The sequence below is a fragment of the Capsicum annuum genome, chromosome 6 (assembly GCF_002878395.1).
Source record: "Capsicum annuum cultivar UCD-10X-F1 chromosome 6, UCD10Xv1.1, whole genome shotgun sequence".
Taxonomy (NCBI): Eukaryota; Viridiplantae; Streptophyta; class Magnoliopsida; order Solanales; family Solanaceae; genus Capsicum; species Capsicum annuum.
The window spans coordinates 1,050,408-1,069,090 of NC_061116.1; the positions used below are offsets into that span (position 1 = coordinate 1,050,408).

An 18,683-nucleotide genomic window follows, 5' to 3' on the forward strand; every position below is an offset into this window, starting at 1 on the left:
AAAGCGGGGGCCTCCCGAAAGACGGGTACATGCAGGAAAGCCGGTTTCTTGATGACCCCAACGCGCACATTGGTGGTCGTAATGGTGGTGGCGGTGGTAGTTGTGATGATGACAAATAAAAACAGGAGGCCAAAGAAAAAACTCCAAAAGGCCATCCTGTAGGTTGCATTTAGAATAATGCATTAGGAAAAAACTAGCCATTAGGAGGCTATTAGGTTAAGAGAAGGTTTAGGAGAGGTTATAAATGATTGATTGATAAAAAATAAAGTTTGTTAATAATTAATGACTAATATTGTATTATATCTATCTATCACAAAAAGTAATTAGTAATTAACTCAACCTTCATGGATTAATTTGAGTCAATGATTAATTTTGAGAGGCTAATTAGAGAAATGAATAAATATTACTCCCTCCTCCGTTTCAAATCGATTGACCTGTTCTGACCTGTTCTGACCTGATCAGATGCAGAGCCAGCTAGGATCGGGGTTCTGAACCCCCTTAAACGAAAAATTATATTATTAACACATGATTAAAATAATATATATATATATATATATATATATATATATATATATACTAGTTTAGAATACGTGTGTTGCACGTGTATCAAGTGTTAATTAAAAATAAACATGTATAAAAAATAAATTATTGATGTGTCGGCTATTTTATATACAAAATTTTTAAAAAGATAATGTAAAGTTTGAAATAAAAAGGGTGTAATTAATCAAAGAGTAATTTAATCAGTACACTTATTTCGTAACTCTAAAAGCACTTTGTCTTATGAAGATTTCTTTTTATTTTAAGGATTCTATATTTTTATGAAAATTGAGGGTAATTTAGATAATTATAAATCTTTAACATACAACCTTCAAAAAGTTTGTCAAGTTGGTTGGTTAATACCTAACATCTCATGTTGAACTTAACTTACATCTTGAATAATTCATCCTTACACATCATAATCGAAAATCGGCTTCTCATATCAATGGACGATTTGAATTGGTAATTAAATTTGACATTGAAGTGCTGAAAACCATAGACCAAATAGATGATACACAAAATCAAATCGACCGATGTACACCCCTACTCCTAAACCTAGAAGGCATTAGTTTTTAAAGTAAACGATATTTTGCTAAGAACCCTCATGCTTTTAAAACTATATAAAAAGAAATTAATACATTGATCTACAAACACAATACCTATTAGTTACTCACTTTCATGGATTAATTAGTCAACGGTAACTTTTGAGAGGCTTAATTAGAGAAATGAATAATTACTCCCTTCGTTTTAAATTGATTGACCTGTTTTAATTTGACACGGAGTTTTAAAAAAATAAAACAAAAATTTGAATCTGTTGGTTTTAAATTAAGATACTTGAAACGTATATTAAAATACTAGTTAATCTTGTGGTCTTAAACGTGTTCGGTGAGGAAGAGAGTAACTCACTTTCATGGATTAATTAGAGTCAATGATTACTTTTGAGAGGCTAATTAGAGAAATGAATAATTGCTCCTTCCATTTCAAACTGATCGACCTGTTTTGATATGATACGGGGTTTAAGAAAATATTTTTTTTTGATTTTAAATAAAGATATGTCAAACATATCAAAATATTAATTAATCTTGTGATTTTAAACGTGTACTGTGAAGAGGAGAGTAACTCACTTTCATGGATGAATTAGAATCAATGATTACTTTGAGAGGCTTAGAGAATTGAATAATTACTGCCTCCATTTTAAATTGATTGACCTGTTTTGATCTAACACGTGATTTTAGAAAATAAAGAAATATTTGAATTTTTGGGTCTTAAATTAAGACATGTCAAATATATGAAAATATTCGTTAATCTTATGATCTTAAACGTGTCATGTGAGAAAGCGAGTAACTCACTTTCATGGATTAATTAGAGTCAATGATTACTTTGAGAGGCTTCGAGAAATGAATAATTACTCCCTCCATTTCAAACAACTTGATCTGTTCTGATCTGGCACGGAGTTTAAGAATTCATTTTAAATTGATAGATTTGTTTGACTTGACATGAAATTTAAGAATCCGTTTCAAATTGATGGACCTGTTTTGACTTGACACGGAGTTTAAGAATCCGTTTCAAATTGATACATGTTTTGACTTCACACGAAGTTTAAGAATTCGTTTTAAATTGATAGATCTGTTTTGACTTGACACGGAGTTTAAGAATTCGTTTCAAATTAATAGATCTATTTTAACTTGACATGGAGTTTAAGAAAATAAAGAAATTTTTAAATATTCTTTTGGTTTTAAATAAAGATATGTGTCAAATATATCAAAATACCCGTTAATTTTGTGATCTTAAACGTGTCATCTTGAAAATCGAAATTAAAGAGTTTCTAAAAAAGGAAATCATCATTCTTTATGAAATGGATTAAAAAGAAAAATAGATCGAACAAATTGAAACGAAAGGAATACTATCTTGTATTATCTATTTATCACAAATTAATTAGTAATTAACTCACTTTCATGGATTAATTAGAGTCTCCATTTCAAATTGATTGACCTGTTCTAACCTGACACGGAGTTCAAAAAAATAGAAAAAAAATGTATTCTTTTGGTCTTAAATTAAGATATGTCAAACTTATCAAAATACCTATTAATTTTGTGGTTTTAAACGTGTCATCTTGAAAATTGGAATTAAAAAGTTGCTTAAAGGGAAATAACTATTTCTTTTCGAAATGGACGGAAAAAAAAATATAGGTGGAACAAATTAAAACGAAAGAAATACTATATCTTTCTTTTTCCACAATTATAGCAACCTATCAATTTGTCTTATCAAAAAATAATTCTATTTGTAGGAAGAATTAATTAATTAAAAATTATATTTTCAAGTCAAATTTTGAATTTTGTCCTACACATATTATGAGACAAACAAAAAAACCATAGAGTTTGCTTTCTATTTTGCTCAGATAAATGAATTTTCTTTCAACCTCATCTTTCTTTTCCACAATTATAGAACCTATTAATTTGTCTTATATTAAAATAATTCTATTTTATATATATGTGTTTTTTTTTTTTTTTGAAGCCAAATTATGAATATTGGCCTACATATTATGACACAAACAAAATACCAAATTATTGGTTGCAAATTGATTTTAATCACCTTGAACCTGTCTTCAACCTCGTCAACCATTGGATCGTCGGACTCATAGCATCGTTGAACCGTAGGCTCTGATACCACTTGTTGGGTTCGAAATCGATCAGAGCGTCGTGCGGAAGCTAATAGTTGCAAATCATAGATACGATACATCGGATGACAAATAAAAACATACCAAAAATACATTATTGACATCAGCCAACCTCTCTATCTCACATCAGGGTAATGGTATGAATTGTTTACACTTACGATCCTCGGCCAACCTCTCTATCTCACATCCGAAGTAGTGGTATGGACTGCATACCCTTACGATCCCGGCCGACCTCTCTATCTCACATCCGAAGTAGTGGTATGGACTGCGTACACTTACCCTCTCCGGCTAGCAATGGCGGAGCCAAGATTTTCATTGAGGGGGTACAGAAGTAAACATATGAACTAGTTGAAGGAGGTTCAACATCTATTATATATGCATAAAATACTTTTAACCATATAAAAATAGTATAAAAACAGTATAATTTTTCGTCGAAGGGGGTTCGGATAAACCCCCTGGAGCAAAGGTGGCTCCGCCCTTGCCGGCCAGACCCCTTGTAGGTTGGAGCCAAGAGGTGACATGACTAATGAAACAAAATCAGCAACAACAGACCAAGGGCAGCTGTGTTGGGCTTCTGTTTTGCAGCTACGATCTACGAGATATAGATGAACAAGATGGAAGACGGTTCAACAGAACAACGATGGACAGTACAAGAAGAGCCCGCGATATAGCTATACATCTACGCATTGAAGGACCAATGGATCGGTTACATCACTACCCTGCTTGAGTGGTTATATATATAGAGAGAGTAGTATGTAATGATGTCTGTCATTGAGTAACCGATAAAGTTGTTGTCATGTGACCAAGATGTCACGGGTTCAAGCCTTGGAAACAAGTCCCTGCAGAAATGTAAGGTGAGACTACGTACAGTAGATCCCATGATAATCTTGTACGGGGCGAAATTGGGCTAAAGACACATATGGACTCGTCGCAACAAAGACAGTAGAACCTCGAGAGACCTCCTTCACGATAGCAACAGTGAAAGTGCCCTCTCGAGGGAAATGAGGATCAAGGAATAGTCACCCTCAGTGACATGGCACGAAGAACAAACAGGAGACGAGCTGGTCAGGCTACTTAGGAATGCTGACGAGCCAGTACGGAGCTGAACATTGCAAGGGTATTGGTTCCTCTAACGGACAAGCTAGCCAAAGCGTAATGTTGTAGACTATAAATAGTCGCCCCTTTTCACTAGTAAATCCTCCTGATCGACTACACTTTTCTCAAGAGACTTCAATAGTTTCTTCTAGAAAAAGTGCAGTAGCATTTACCTTGTGCAAGTACAGCGACAAGCCATTCGCGTTTAGGAGAGAAAAGTCTTGTCTGAGCCAACCCACGGACCCTCATCAGTACGACCGGCAGGCATATCATCGTCATAGTCACAGGCGGGGTAAGCCTCTCCTTGTTCATTCTATAGGGCGGGGCTGCAGACCAACAATCAAACAGAAGGTTAAAAAGTCACGTAATGAAATGAGTAAGAGGCGTTGCCACAACATAAATGTGATTCAATAAAATAAAACAAGGACACCATTTCTCGTTTTGGCATTATTATCAGTCTATCGACAACAAATGAAGTTACGGATTATAGTTTGCTGGTCTTTGTAATGCTCCCCATAGCTTTAGCCCTTTGTCTCAAAACAAATTTCTGTGTCTTTCCTGTAGATGTTTTGGGCAAATCGTCGAAAATCACTGTTTTAGGAGCCATGTAATGTGGTAAACGATCACGGCAGTACTTGATCACTTCACCTGCAGTTGCATTGTTGCCATCCTGTAGTTTCACAAATGCACAAGGCGTCTCGCCCCAGTAATCATCAGGTCTTCCTACTACAGCAGCGTCAAGAACGGCTGGATGGCTGAATATAACCGACTCCACCTCAATCGTGCTAATGTTTTCTCCACCAGAGATAATGATGTCCTTTGCGCGATCCTTCAATTCAATGTAACCATCGGAATGCTTCACAGCTAGGTCCCCACTTCGAAACCAACCCCCTTTAAAAGCATCTTCCGTCGCTTTGGCATTCTTCAAGTACCCATTCATTACGGTGTTTCCTCTAAACATTACCTCGCCCATTGTTTTTGCATCAGTGGGTACGCTCTTCATTGAAGTTGGATCCTTCACATCGACTTCCTCCATACCAACATGGTGCAATCCCTGACGAGCCTTGATCTTCGCCTGCTCATCGGGTGATAGAGAGCTCCATTCAGGTTTCCAAGTGCAAACCGTTCCAGGACCGTAGGTTTCGGTTAAACCATATGAGTGAGTAACAGCAAAACCAAGCTCCTCCATCCTAAATAACACTTGAGGAGGCGGTGGTGCACCGCCAGTCATCACAGCTACTTTCCGCGGAAGTGGCCTCCGGATACTAGGAGGTGCATTTATTATCATGTTTAAAACTGTAGGTGCACCGCCCATGTGGCTAACTTTGTGCTCAGCTATGCTCGTAAAAATTCCTGCGGCCGTAACATTCCTAAGGCAAATATTTGTGCCACCCTGCGCTGCAACACCCCACGTAAGACACCATCCGTTGCAATGAAACATGGGAACAGTCCATAAGTAGACAGGCATCGAAGGCATTTCGTTTAGAAGAACAGCAGCCAGAGAATTAAGATACGCTCCTCGATGACTGTAGACGACCCCCTTTGGACTCGACGTTGTACCTGAAGTATAATTCACAGCAATAGCATTCCACTCATCACTTGGCCATACTATCTCAAAATCAGGTCTTCCTGTCGCTAAAAATGACTCGTATTCCAGATCTTCAGGTATCGTGGTACTACTATGAGCATTACAATCGGGAATTAGGACTAGACGGGGCAATTTAACCTTTTCCTTCAAAAGAATCTGTAATGCCCCCTTAGCAACATCAAGGAACTGGTAATCTATGAATATGACTTTTGCCTCTGAATGTTTGAGCAACACCGACACCATCGCTGAATCATGACGAACATTAAGAGTACAAAGAACTGCTCCGGCCATAGGTACCCCAAAGTGTAGCTCATACATAGCAGGAATATTTGGAGCCAACGCAGCAACCTGCTTATAACAAGAAGGACAAAAAAACTATGAGTAACATGAGTATGTCGATGCAAACTTCTAAACGACAAGTTGTTTCTTTGCTAAGAAAGCATATAGCGCGATAAAGGTCATCTAGAACTGTCCACAGAGACGGAAAACAGAAACAGTTAGCGCAAACTAAAAGAAAAGGCAAATGCTAACAGAGGAGTTCTGTTAATAAGTCTTTGACGAGATAGAACTTGAAGAAGAAGAAGATCGGATAGCATGATTCTATCTGATGTTACCGATCAATTTGGCGACACTACATAAACCAAGATGTTTGTGCGCGGTTTGTCTTGGAGACTCGAAGTTGACTCTGAATAAGTACTTCGAACAGATTGGCAAAAGTATTGGACGCGTCGAGAATAAGGCTACTGGAAGATCTACAGGATATGGATTTTTTGCAAAGACAGCTTCGGTATTTTTTCCATCTTTATAGTCATTTCGTAGTGAGGATTTTCGTAAGACAAACGGAGATCTTTTGCTGAGTTATATGAGAGGATACACTAGGAAACAAGTATCGATGCTGTTCTCATTTGTTCTTTAGATAAAAATAGACATTGAAAGCCTTTCGTGAGCCAGAAGAGGCCCCGATGCTCTCTTCGTAAAGAAACAATACTACACTTTTGAGTCTTTTCTCAGCTATTCGACACTTTTGAGAAACTTCTTCCCCGGTGTCAAATCAGTTAGGACTGGCAAACTGTGCGGTATGGTTGACGGGGGAACCAACATAAACCTGCAAAGACTTCAACCCGTCCTGCCTCGCTTGCATCTGAGACATGATTTTTTTCAAACCATACCTTTCGTCAAATGAATTCTTATAACACACCAAAAGACAAAGTCATAATCTGAGGTACAGGAGAATGGTGAGTCCATTTTTATCATTCAGCAGCAGAAAAAAATATGCAGATGTCCACTTTTACTTGTACGGTTTTGAAAATCACGAGATAATTTATCACTTAGTTCCTAATTCACGCTTATTATTAACTATAGACATTTCCCAAAACATCGAATTTATCATATTAAGAGATGTGTCAAGTCAATACTGGACAAGTAAAAATGGACCGATGGAGTAGTAATAAAGAAGTTGTTCTTCCCCCTGCGATTTCGAGTTTTATCCCAAACCATGACGACCCCCCCCCCCCCCCCCCGGCATGAGCTTTTTTCAAAAAAATATTAAACCCGCCGGCCTCGTCCCACACCCACAAAGGCTCTAACCCGCCCCCCGCTGCCTCATTGCCATCCCTAAGACCAGAAACTAGTATATTGACACCATCAGTCACTATGGAAACTTTATCCCTAAAAAAGGGGCAGTCCGGTGCACTAAAGTTACTGCTATGCCCAGGGTCCGAGGAAGGGTCTCACCACAAGGATGTATTGTACGCAGCCTTACCTTGCATGACCCGCCCCTCATGATCTTTTTTCAAAAAATATTAAACCCGCCCTCCTCGTCTCACACCCTCAAAGGCTCTAACCCGCTCCGCCCCATTGTCATTCCTAAAATCAGAAAGTAGTATATTGACACCATCAGTCACTATGGAAACTTTATCCCTAAAAAAAAGACAGCACGGTGCACTAAACCTCCCGCTATGCACAAGGTCCGAGGAAGGGTCCCACCGCAAGGGTGTATTGTACGCAGCCTTAACTTGCATTTCTGTCGAGGCTGTTTCCAAGGCTTGAACCCGTGACCTCCTGGTCACGCGGCAGCAACTTTACCGGTTACTCCAAGGCTCCCCTTCGGCAACTTTACCACTATATCACTATACTCCAAATAGTAATAAATCAAAGAAGAAACATGTGTTTTGTCTATGCCAACTGTATCAGTTTGTTATCTTTGCACAAGACAACATAAGACTAAGATAGAACAGCCATCTAAATCACCAAGAATAAGACAATAACCAAAATCAAGTACAAACAAATTTGTAGTTATCCCCTTGACTAGTCATTTACAACATTTATTGAGGTCCCCATACAGAGAAAACAACTCCTAGGCCACATAAAAGCATTTCTAAACCACAATTATTGAGGTGCCCATATGCTATGTTGCTCGGACTCTTCAAAATGTCAGCAGGTGCGTGTCGGATTCTCCAAAACTAGTGTAGACACGGGTGCGGCATCGAAGGTGAAGAGTCCGCTCAACTTAGCTCATGTGGAGAAAGAGAAAACAACTCCCAAGGCCCCATAAGAGCATTGGTCAATAGTTCACGAGCGTACTAGATGCTTTACTCAAGAAAATATGCTCATTAAAAACGAGGAAAATAACTTCTTTATTACTACTTTAGACAAGACGGGAAGACTGAAGACGTGTTGCTCGGATGATAATCACCCTCCACCTTCAATCCTAAAGTTGGTGTATTCGAGTCACCAAAAGAGCAAAAGACGAAATATCGAGAACTCAGATATTAAAGTTTCAACTTCAAAATCTACGACCATGATATCGCACATCCAAACGCCTACTAAGTAAAATGTACGTTCAAACACAACTTCAGATCGACAAGAGGGTTGCCCGTATAGTAAGCGCACACCCCCCACCCCCACCTCCACCCCCACCCCCAATCCAATCCTAAAGTTGTGTATTCAAGTCACCAAAAGAGCAAAAACGAAAGAAAAAAATGTTGTTTCCACCTTGAACTATACACGAAATTGCTGAGACACACCCGAACTTTAGGAGGGTCCCATTACCCCTAAACTAATTAAAACCGTATTTTTGACAATCTTCCACGTAGGCACGCGTATGTGCCACGTATGTGTCACGTAGGCATTAAGGTTGCCAAAAAATAAGGTTTTAATTAGTCCAGGGTTAATAGAACCCTTCTAAAGTTCGGGTGTGTCTCAGCAATTTCGTGTATAGTTCAGGATGAAAACAGAGTATTTTCTCAAAACGAAATATCAAGAACTCAGATATTCAAGTTTCAACTTCAAAATCTACGACCAAACGACAACATAATATAGGAAGAGGAGGGAAGAGAACATACAACATCACCATGAGAAACTCCAAGTTGGTTAACAGCAGAAGCAAGTTTGATACACCTTATATAAGTTTCAGCCCAAGTAAACTTAACATCACCATAAACAATGGAAACTCTTTTACTGTGCACCATTGATGATCTTTTCAAGAAGCTTATTGGACTTAATGGTACATAATTTGCTGAGCATCTAATTGTCCCCTCCATTGTTAACTTCTAAGAATGAATTTTAAGTTGATTTGAATAGAAAGCAATAGAAGAAGAAGAAGAGAGAGAGGAGAGAGAGTCACAATACAAAAACAACAGTGTGACGTGTTGGAATGTGTTAGTAGTTGCAGTTATTGTAAGTAGGGACATTGTCCGTATTCGTTTCAATTTGTCTATCTTAGTTTCGTCTATCGTACAAAGATATCATTCTTTAATTTCATTTGTTGTATAAAAATCTCAGTCTTTAGTTTTGTCTGTTGTACGAAAATATACGAACATATCATTCTTTAGTTTCATCTGTTGTACGAAAATATCATTCTTTAATTTCGTTTATGGTATGAAAATATCATTCTTTATTTTCATCTGTTGTACGAAAATAGCATTCTTTAGTTTCGTCAATTGTACGAAAATATCATTTTTAGTTTCGTCTGTTATACGAAAATATCATTCTTTAGCTTCATTTGTGGTACGAAAATATCATTCTTTAGTTTCGTGATCTGTTGTACGAAAATATCATTCTTTAGTTTCGTCTGTTGTACGAAAATATCATTCTTTAGTTTCATGTGTTGTACGAAGATATCATTCTTTAGTTTCGTCTGTTGTACGAAAATATCATTCTTTAGTTTCATGTGTTGTAAGAAGATATCATTCTTTAGTTTCGTTTGTTGTACGAAAATATTATTCTTTAGTTTCGTTTGTGGTATGAAAATATCATTCTTTAGTTTCGTCAGTTGTACGAAAATATCATTCTTTAGTTTCGTCTGTTGTACGAAAATATACAAAAATATCATTCTTTAGTTTCGTCAGTTGTACGGAAATATAATTCTTTAGTTTCGTCTGTTGTACGAAAATATCATTCTTTAGTTTCGTCTACGAAAATATCATTCTTTAGTTTCGTCTGTTGTACGAAGATATCATTCTTTAGTTTCGTCTGTTGTACGAAAATATCATTCTTTAGTTTCGTTTGTGGTATGAAAATATCATTCTTTAGTTTCGTTAGTTGTACAAAAATATCATTCTTTAGTTTCGTCAGTTGTACGAAAATATACAAAAGTTTCGTCTGTTGTACGAAAATATCATTCTTTAGTTTCGTGATCTATTGTACGAAAATATCACTCTTTAGTTTCAACCTTCCATGTTGTAATGATTTAAGTCACATGACAAAGACAACAGTATGACCAGTGGCGGAGCTACCTTTGCTCCAGAGGTTCATCCGAACCCTCTTCGACGAAAAATTATATTGTCTTAGTTTCGTCTGTTGTAAGAAAATGTCATTCTTTAGTTTCAACTTCTTCACGTTGTAATGATTTATGTCACATGACAAAGACAACAATATGACCAGTGGTGGAGCTACCTTTGCTCCAGGGATTCCTCCGAATCCTCTTCGGCGAAAAATCATACTGTCTTAATTTCATCTGTTGTGCAAAATATTATTTTTTAATTTTAACTTTTCACGTGATTTATGTCACATCACAATGACAAAGACATCAGTATGAGTTGTGATGATTTATGTCACAAGACAAAGACAACAGTGTACTTACAATTTAGCACATGTAGACATGTTGTAGTATTAGGTTGGAATAATGTACATATTATAATAAGTAGTCTTTATGTGTTTCAATTTAATTGTCTTAGTTTTGTTTCGTTCGTCGTAAGAGAATGTAGCTATTTAGTTTCAACTTTTCATAGAGGTTATTTAACGTCACGAAATTAACAAACGTTTTGATATATTGTTAAGAGGGACGGAAATTAGTCTACCTATATGGACTTCACACAAGAGGGGAAGACGGGTTGCTAGGATGGCAAGCACCCTCCATCTCCAACCTAAAGTTACGTATTCGAGTCACCAAAAGAGCAAAAACAAAATTTCAAGAACTCAAATATTCAAGTTTCAACGTAAAAATCTACGACCATGATATCGCACGAGACAAGAGGGATTGCTCTTATGGTAAGCACCCTCCACCTCCAATCTTAAAAAGTTACAAATTCAAGTCACCAAAAGAGTAAAAACATAATTTTAAGAACTCAAATTTTCAAGTTTCAACGTTAAAATCTACGACCATGACATCACACGTCCAAACGTCTACTAAGTAAAATGTACGTCCAAACATAACTTCAGACCGACAAGAGGGGTTGCTCGTATAGTAAGCACCCTCCGCCTTGTTCGAGTCACCAAAACAGCAAAAACGAAATATCAAGAAGTCAAAAACATTCAAGTTTCAACTTCAAAATCTACGACCAGGGATTGCTCGTATGGTAAGTAACATCCACCTCCAATCTTAAAAGTTACAAATTCAAGTCACCAAAAGAGTAAAACATAATTTCAAGAACTCAAACTATCAAGTTTCAATATCAAAATCTACAACCATGATATCGCACATCCAAACGCCTACTAAGTAAAATGTAGGTCCAAACACAACTTCAGATCGACAAGAGGGGATTGCTCGTATAGCAAGCACCCACCGCCTTGTTCGAGTCACCAAAAGTGCAAAACAAAATTTCAAGAACTCAAACTATCAAGTTTCAATGACAAAATCTACAACCATGACATCACGCGTCCAAAAACCTACTAAGTAAAATGTATGTCCAAACACAACTTCAAACCGACAAGAGGGGGTTGCTCGCATAGTAAGCACCCTCCGCCTTGTTCGAGTCACCAAAACAGCAAAAACGAAATATCAAGAACTCAAAAACATTCAAGATTCAACTTCAAAATCTACGACCATGATATCACACATCCAAACGCCTACTAAGTCCAAACACAACTTTAGACAAGAGGGGTTGCTCGTACGGTAAGCACCCTCCACCTCCAACCTAAAGTTACGTATTCGAGTCACCAAAAGAGCAAAAACAAAATTTCAAGAACTCAAATATTCAAGTTTCAACTTCAAAATCTACGACCATGATATCGCACGTCCAAACGCCTACTAAGTCCAAACACAACTTCAAACAAGAGGGATTGCTCGGATGGTAAGCACCCTCCGCCTCTAACCTAAAGTTTTGTGTTCGAGTCACCAAAAGAGCAAAAACGAAATATCAAGAACTCAGATATTCAAGTTTCAACTTCAAAATCTACGACCAAACGACAACATAATATAGGAAGAGGAGGGAAGAGAACATACAACATCACTATGAGAAACTCCAAGTTGTGTAACAGCAGAAGCAAGCTTGATAGACCTATATAAGTTTCACCCCAAGTAAACTTAACATCACCATAAACAATGGAAACTCTTTTACTGTACACCATTGATGATCTTTTCAAGAAGCTTATTGGACTTAATGGTACATAATTTGCTGAGCATCTAATTGTCCCCTCCATTGTTAACTTCTCACAGAGCTTTTTTCCCAATGAATTTGGACTGATTTTGAGTAAACAAAGAGAGAGAGAGTTACAAGACAATGACAACACTGCTCCCTCGTCGCATTTTAGTTGGTCGTCTTACTATAAATAAATAGAGTAAAGCATTCAGTACCCCTTCGAACTATAGCCAAAGTTGTTACGACATACTCCAACTTTACGAAGGTCCTATTACCTCCCTGAACTAAATTTTTGCGTACTTTTGTCATCGTTTTTAGCTGACGTGGCACCATTTGTTAACTTTTTTAGCTGACGTGGAGCCACGTCAGCTAAAAAGGTTGACAAATGATGCCATGTCATTATAAAAGGACGACAAAAATACGCTAAAATTGAGTTCTAGAGTAAAACATTCAGTACCCCCTCAAACTATAGCCAAAGTTGTTACGACATACTCCAACTTTACGAGGTCCTATTACCTTCCCGAACCAAATTTTAGCGTACTTTTGTCATCGTTTTTTGCTGAGGTGGCACCATTTGTCAACATTTTTAGCTAGCGTGGCACAAAAAGGTTGACAAATGATGTCATGTCATCATAAAAGGGTGACAAAAATACGCTAAAATTGAGTTCACGCGATAATAGGACCCCTGTGAAGTTGAAGTGTCGTAGCAACTTTGGTCATAGTTCGGGGAGTATGAAACAAAACTAATTAAAATTTTCTCATTTTAACCCAATAATTAATTCTTTAAAAGCCTAAACAAATTAATATGAATATATTTCTCATAAAAGATGTTGATATCCATCAATTTGGATAAAGGATAAATTAGAAAATTTAACTATCTTGAATATATTTAATTCTCATAAAAGATATTGATATCCATCAATTTGGATAAAGGATGAATTAGAAAAATTAACTTTATTACTTATAATTTCATAATATCGTATAAAATGAAAAGTCATAAACTAAAATGGAATGGAGGAAATATATTAGGAAACAAAACTAATTAAAATTTTCTCATTTTATTTGAATAATTAATATTCCTTAAAAGCCTAAACAAATTAATAATGAATATATTTCTCATAAAAGATGTTGATATCCATCCATTTGGATAAAGAATAAATTAAGAAAATTAACTTACAATTCCATAATATCTTATAAAATGAAAAGTGATCAACTAAAATGGAATGAAGTAAATATATTAGCAAATTTGGCCTATTATGTTGGTAGCACTTTAATGATTAGTCTTTTTAGGTAGGGAAAATGTCCATACTATAATAAATAATAAATAGGCTTTTATCTGTTTCAATTTATTTATCTGACGATGTGTTTGATAATAAAAGATTTACTTGATCCCTTTATCTTTACTTATCTTGTTTCTGACGAGGTGTTTGGCAATAAAAATTCTACTCTATCCCTCTATCTCTACTTGTCGACTATGGCGGAATTAGAATTTCACGAAAAGGATTCAAAAATCGCAAGAGATAGATACGTGAATTAGTCGAAGAGAGTTCAACATCTATTAATATATATTTAAAAAAAAAATTAATTATCTGTAAATAGCATAATTTTTCATCGAAAGAGATTTGGATGAATCCCTGACCATAAGCTGACTCCGCCCCTCTGCTTGTCTATGTTATTAAAAATAAAAGTATAATAATAATTGTCCAGTTTAAAAAATCAATAAATAATTTACCTATTTATATTCATTCTCTTTGCTATTAAATAATATTAATTACCAATGTATTTTCGAGCATATATCTTAGTTGTGATCCTTGTATTTATTAAGAAATATATATTAAGTATCTAAAAATATTTGATTGTGATCGTAATAATTATTGGATATTTTTTTTCTTTTTTAAAAGGAAGGGAAAATTGATATTAATAAAAACAAACAATACAGTCTAGCTAAACATTATTCCGAAAGTAGTAATACAATACTATATGATATAATACGTTACATTATATATGGTCATTACGACTAACAATTGTCGTAGATCTAATCTTGATCTTCGAACGATTGATGTAATGAGAAATTCTATCATTTTAGCTACTATGTGATTATACCACATAATTTCGCGAAACCAAACAAGAAAAGTGATATTAATAAAAACAAACAATACAGTCGAGTTAAACATTATTTCGACAGTATTAATACAATATTGTATGATATAATACGTTACATTATATATGGTCATTAAGACTAACAATTGTCGTAGATCTAATCTTGATCTTTGCGCGATTGATGTAATGAGAAATTCTATCATTTAAGCTACTATGTGATTATACAACATAATTTCGTCAAACTAAACAAGAAAACTAAAATTAATGAAAACAGACATTACCGTCTATCTAAACATTATTTCGACAACATTAATACAGTACTATATATGATATAACACGATACATTATATATGATCACTACGAGTAACAATTGTTGTAGTTCTAATCCAGCTATGTGATTATACAACATAATTTCGTCAAACTAAGCAAGAAAAATGTGATATTAATGAAAATCAACAATTTAGTCTAAACATTATTCTGACAGCATTAATACAATACTATATGATATAATACGTTACGTTATATTATATATGGTCGCTACGATTAACAATTGTTGTAGTTCAAATCTTGATTTTCGCTCGATTGATGTAATGCGAAATTCTATCATTTAAGCTATTATTTGTTGATTTCAGTGTAGAAACGTATAAAATGAAATACCTGAATCCAACTATGTGATAATACAACATAATTTCGTCAAACTAAACAAATACAACATTATTCCGACAGCAATAATACAATACTATATGATATAGTACGTTACATTATGTATGGTCATTACGACTAACAATTGTTGTAGTTCTAATCTTGATCTTCGCGCGATTGATGTAATGAGAAATTCTATCATTCAAACTATCTCTTCTTGTAGGAGGCTTTTTAATTATCCCACCACCACCATCAGCAACATTAACACTTGAAGTCGTCGTCGTTCTCATTTTATTTTTCACTCTATCAATATAACGAGAAAAATATTTTTCATTATTATTATTGTCATTAGACTTGTTACCTGTCAGAAAAAATTGAAAAAAAAATGTCAATATTTAAAGATTGGTCACTAAATAAATACAAATACGTGTAAATTCTGACATTATTGTCATAGATAGGCTTAATTTTCCTTGGAGTAAAGCATCTAGTATCCGAACTATGACCAAATTTGCTACGACACACTTCAATTTTATGGGGGTTCTATTATCCTCAGAACTAAATCTTAGCATACTTTTGTCATCTTTTTTGACTGACGTGACACCTTTTGTCAGCCTTTTAGCTGATGTGACACTTTAGCTTTGACGTGGGCCCCATGTTTATGTAATAAAGATTCCACGTCAACACCAAAAGGTGACAAAAATACGTTAAAATTGAGTTCAGGGGTAATAGGACCCTATAAAATTGGAGTGTGTCGTAGCAATTTTGGCCATAGTTCGGGGGTTATTGGATGCTCATGATCTCTTTTCCTTGTAAACCTTAGTTACCTCTTATTTTCACAAGAGATTGTTTTCACGACTTCTTCGTCATCTGATAGAAGAAAATTTAAGATTTGAATTTTATGAGTTCGAGATTTCTAAACAACTTATTTAAATCTACTAGATAGAAATAAGGTATTTGTACTTACGCGTTGAGTTTTTAACACATAATATATAAGATCTGAGCTAAAATTATTGAATTCTGATAAATTGCAATTGACCACTCTGACTTCGACCATGCACATGACATCATGACAATATAACAACAACATACCTAGTGAAATTTTACGAATAAGATTTGGGAATGAATAGAGTGTACGCAGACCTTATTTCTAAGTATATGTTTATCGAATTAACACACATATAGGGTCGAGCTAAAACTATTGAATTCTAATAAATTACAATTAACACTCTACACATGGCATGATGACAATACAACAACAATAACGACAACAACATACCTAATGAAACTCTACTACGAGTTTAAGCTTCATGCACTGTCAGTATACAAAATATTTAACATTATCCGATAAACTTGACTTGCTATTGCAGGTTATTCGATTTTTTACATAATAACTGAAAAAGAAAAAATTGGGTAATCTGCGATAGCAGGTAAAGTTTACTCGATAGTGTAGAATATTTTGTACGTTGACAGTGCACAAAACGTAAATTATTCTACAAATGAGGTTTGAAAAGTGTGGAGTGTACACAAATCTTATTCATACCTCGTAAAGGTAGAGAGACTATTTCTGAAAAACCCTTGATCAGCTACATGACATGATGACCATAACTAAAGAGTAAAGCATCTAGTACCTCCTGAACTATGACCAAATTTGCTACGACACGCTTCAACTTCACGGAGGTCCTTTTACCACCCTGAATTAAATTTTAGCGTATTTTTTTCATCTTTTTTAGTTGGCGTGATACCTTTTGTCAACCTTTTTAGCTGACGTGGCACCTTACATGCCACGTAACATCATGACAATATAACAACAACAACAACATACCTAGTGAAATTTTACGAGTAAAATTTGAGAATGATAGTGTGTACACATACCTTATTAATTTGTATGTTTATACTTATCGAGTTAACACATATATAAGGTCCGAGCTAAAACTATTGAATTCTGATAAATAACAACTAACACTTTGCACCTACCCCTGCACATGCCATGATGACAAAACTACAACAACAAGAACAACAATAACATACCTAGAAAAATTCTACAAATGAGGTTTGAGAAGTGTACAGTGTACGCAAACCTTATTCATACCTCACGGAGGTAGAGAGAATGTTTCTGAAAAACCCTTGATCAGCTACATGACATGATGACAATAACTAAAGAGTAAAACATCACTACCCCTGTACTATGACCAAATTTATTACAACACACTCCAATTTTACGGGGTTCCTATTACCTCAGAACTAAATTTTAGCGTATTTTTATCATCCTTTTTAGCTGACGTGACACCTTTGACGTGAGCTTCATTTGATGTAATAAAGGTGGCACATCAGCACAAAAGGGTGACAAAAGTATGTTAAAAAATGAGTTCAGGAGGATAATACGACCCCTGTAAATTGGAGTGTGTCGTACAACTTTGACCATATATAGTTTGGGGATACTGGATGTTTATCTCATAACTAAATAATATTGAAAAATGCATGAACAAAGATAAAACTACCCAAAAATCACCTTTAGTTTCTTGCTTTTGATGATTGTATTCTATAAGTACCATGTCTGATCCATTTGAAACCATAGTTGATTTTGATGATTTCCCAATATTATTTATTTCATCAAAACTTGGACTGTGTTTTTTTCTGTTATCCAACTTGAAAATCTTTTTATATTGGGATTCTTTGTTGTTCATTTGATAATTCTTTGCCATTTGATTCTTGAAAATTTCAAGAAAACAATAGGAAAAGTAATTTGTGGGAGTTGAGAAGAAAGTGGCTTTGATTAGAGCATATTAATAAGTGGAGATTATTGAGGAATTAATATTCATGTCACATGTGATGCTTATGTTAGTGTGAAAATTGACTAGTCCATGTACAGAGGCGGAGCTAGCCTAGTAATAGAGGGTTCGAACGAACTCCATTTAATGAAAAATTATACTATTAATACATGATTAAAATAATTTATATATATATATATTGTCGATGTTAAACCCCCTTTGGTGAGTTATTCTTCAGATGCTGAACCCCCTCATCAGAAATCCTGGCTCCGCCTCTGTCCTTATATATGCTATTAAGAAATTATTACTATATTATGTTCATTTTATGCGAAGGTGTTTGATTTTACAAGAGTTTAATTAAAAAACGACAAGTAAAACATTTAGTATTCTCTCGAACTATGATCGAATTTGCGACGACACACTTCAATTTCACCGGGGTTCTATATTATTCCTGAACTCAATTTTAGTGCACCCTT

The 18,683-nt window shown here is 35.3% G+C and overlaps 2 protein-coding genes across 3 annotated transcripts; both read right to left on the reverse strand.

The window, feature by feature from the left end:
• Positions 1-4,695: 4,695 nt before the first annotated feature.
• Positions 4,696-9,669, reverse strand: LOC107873709 (butanoate--CoA ligase AAE1-like). Its single transcript, XM_016720645.2, has 2 exons — positions 9,242-9,669; positions 4,696-6,245 (listed from the first exon to the last, which is right to left on the reverse strand). Exons 1-2 carry the CDS (start codon positions 9,437-9,439, stop codon positions 4,794-4,796), a joined length of 1,650 nt encoding a protein of 549 aa, XP_016576131.1. The 5' UTR covers positions 9,440-9,669; the 3' UTR covers positions 4,696-4,793.
• Positions 9,670-15,427: 5,758 nt separating this feature from the next.
• LOC107873710 lies at positions 15,428-18,231 on the reverse strand. 2 transcript variants are annotated; one of them, XM_047413388.1, is made up of 3 exons: positions 17,949-18,231; positions 16,264-16,306; positions 15,428-15,800 (listed from the first exon to the last, which is right to left on the reverse strand). In XM_047413388.1, the coding sequence occupies exons 1-3, from the start codon at positions 18,139-18,141 to the stop codon at positions 15,797-15,799; spliced, it is 240 nt and encodes a 79-aa protein (XP_047269344.1). In that variant the 5' UTR covers positions 18,142-18,231; the 3' UTR covers positions 15,428-15,796. The 2 variants fall into 2 exon arrangements, with proteins under 2 accessions (XP_047269344.1, XP_016576132.1); XM_016720646.2 differs by lacking the exon at positions 16,264-16,306 and having other exon boundaries at positions 17,949-18,225.
• Positions 18,232-18,683: the final 452 nt, after the last annotated feature.

Excerpts from the sequence above, each read along its gene's own strand:
- LOC107873709 (XM_016720645.2), bottom strand. The coding sequence starts at position 9,439 with ATGGAGGGGACAATTAGATGCTCAGCAAATTATGTACCATTAAGTCCA. Across the intron at positions 6,246-9,241 it reads GAGTTTCTCATGGTGATGTT|GTTGCTGCGTTGGCTCCAAA; the intron begins GTATGTTCTCTT and ends TGTTATAAGCAG.
- LOC107873710 (XM_016720646.2), bottom strand. The coding sequence starts at position 18,141 with ATGGCAAAGAATTATCAAATGAACAACAAAGAATCCCAATATAAAAAG. Across the intron at positions 15,801-17,948 it reads TCAAAAGCAAGAAACTAAAG|GTAACAAGTCTAATGACAAT; the intron begins GTGATTTTTGGG and ends TTTTTCTGACAG.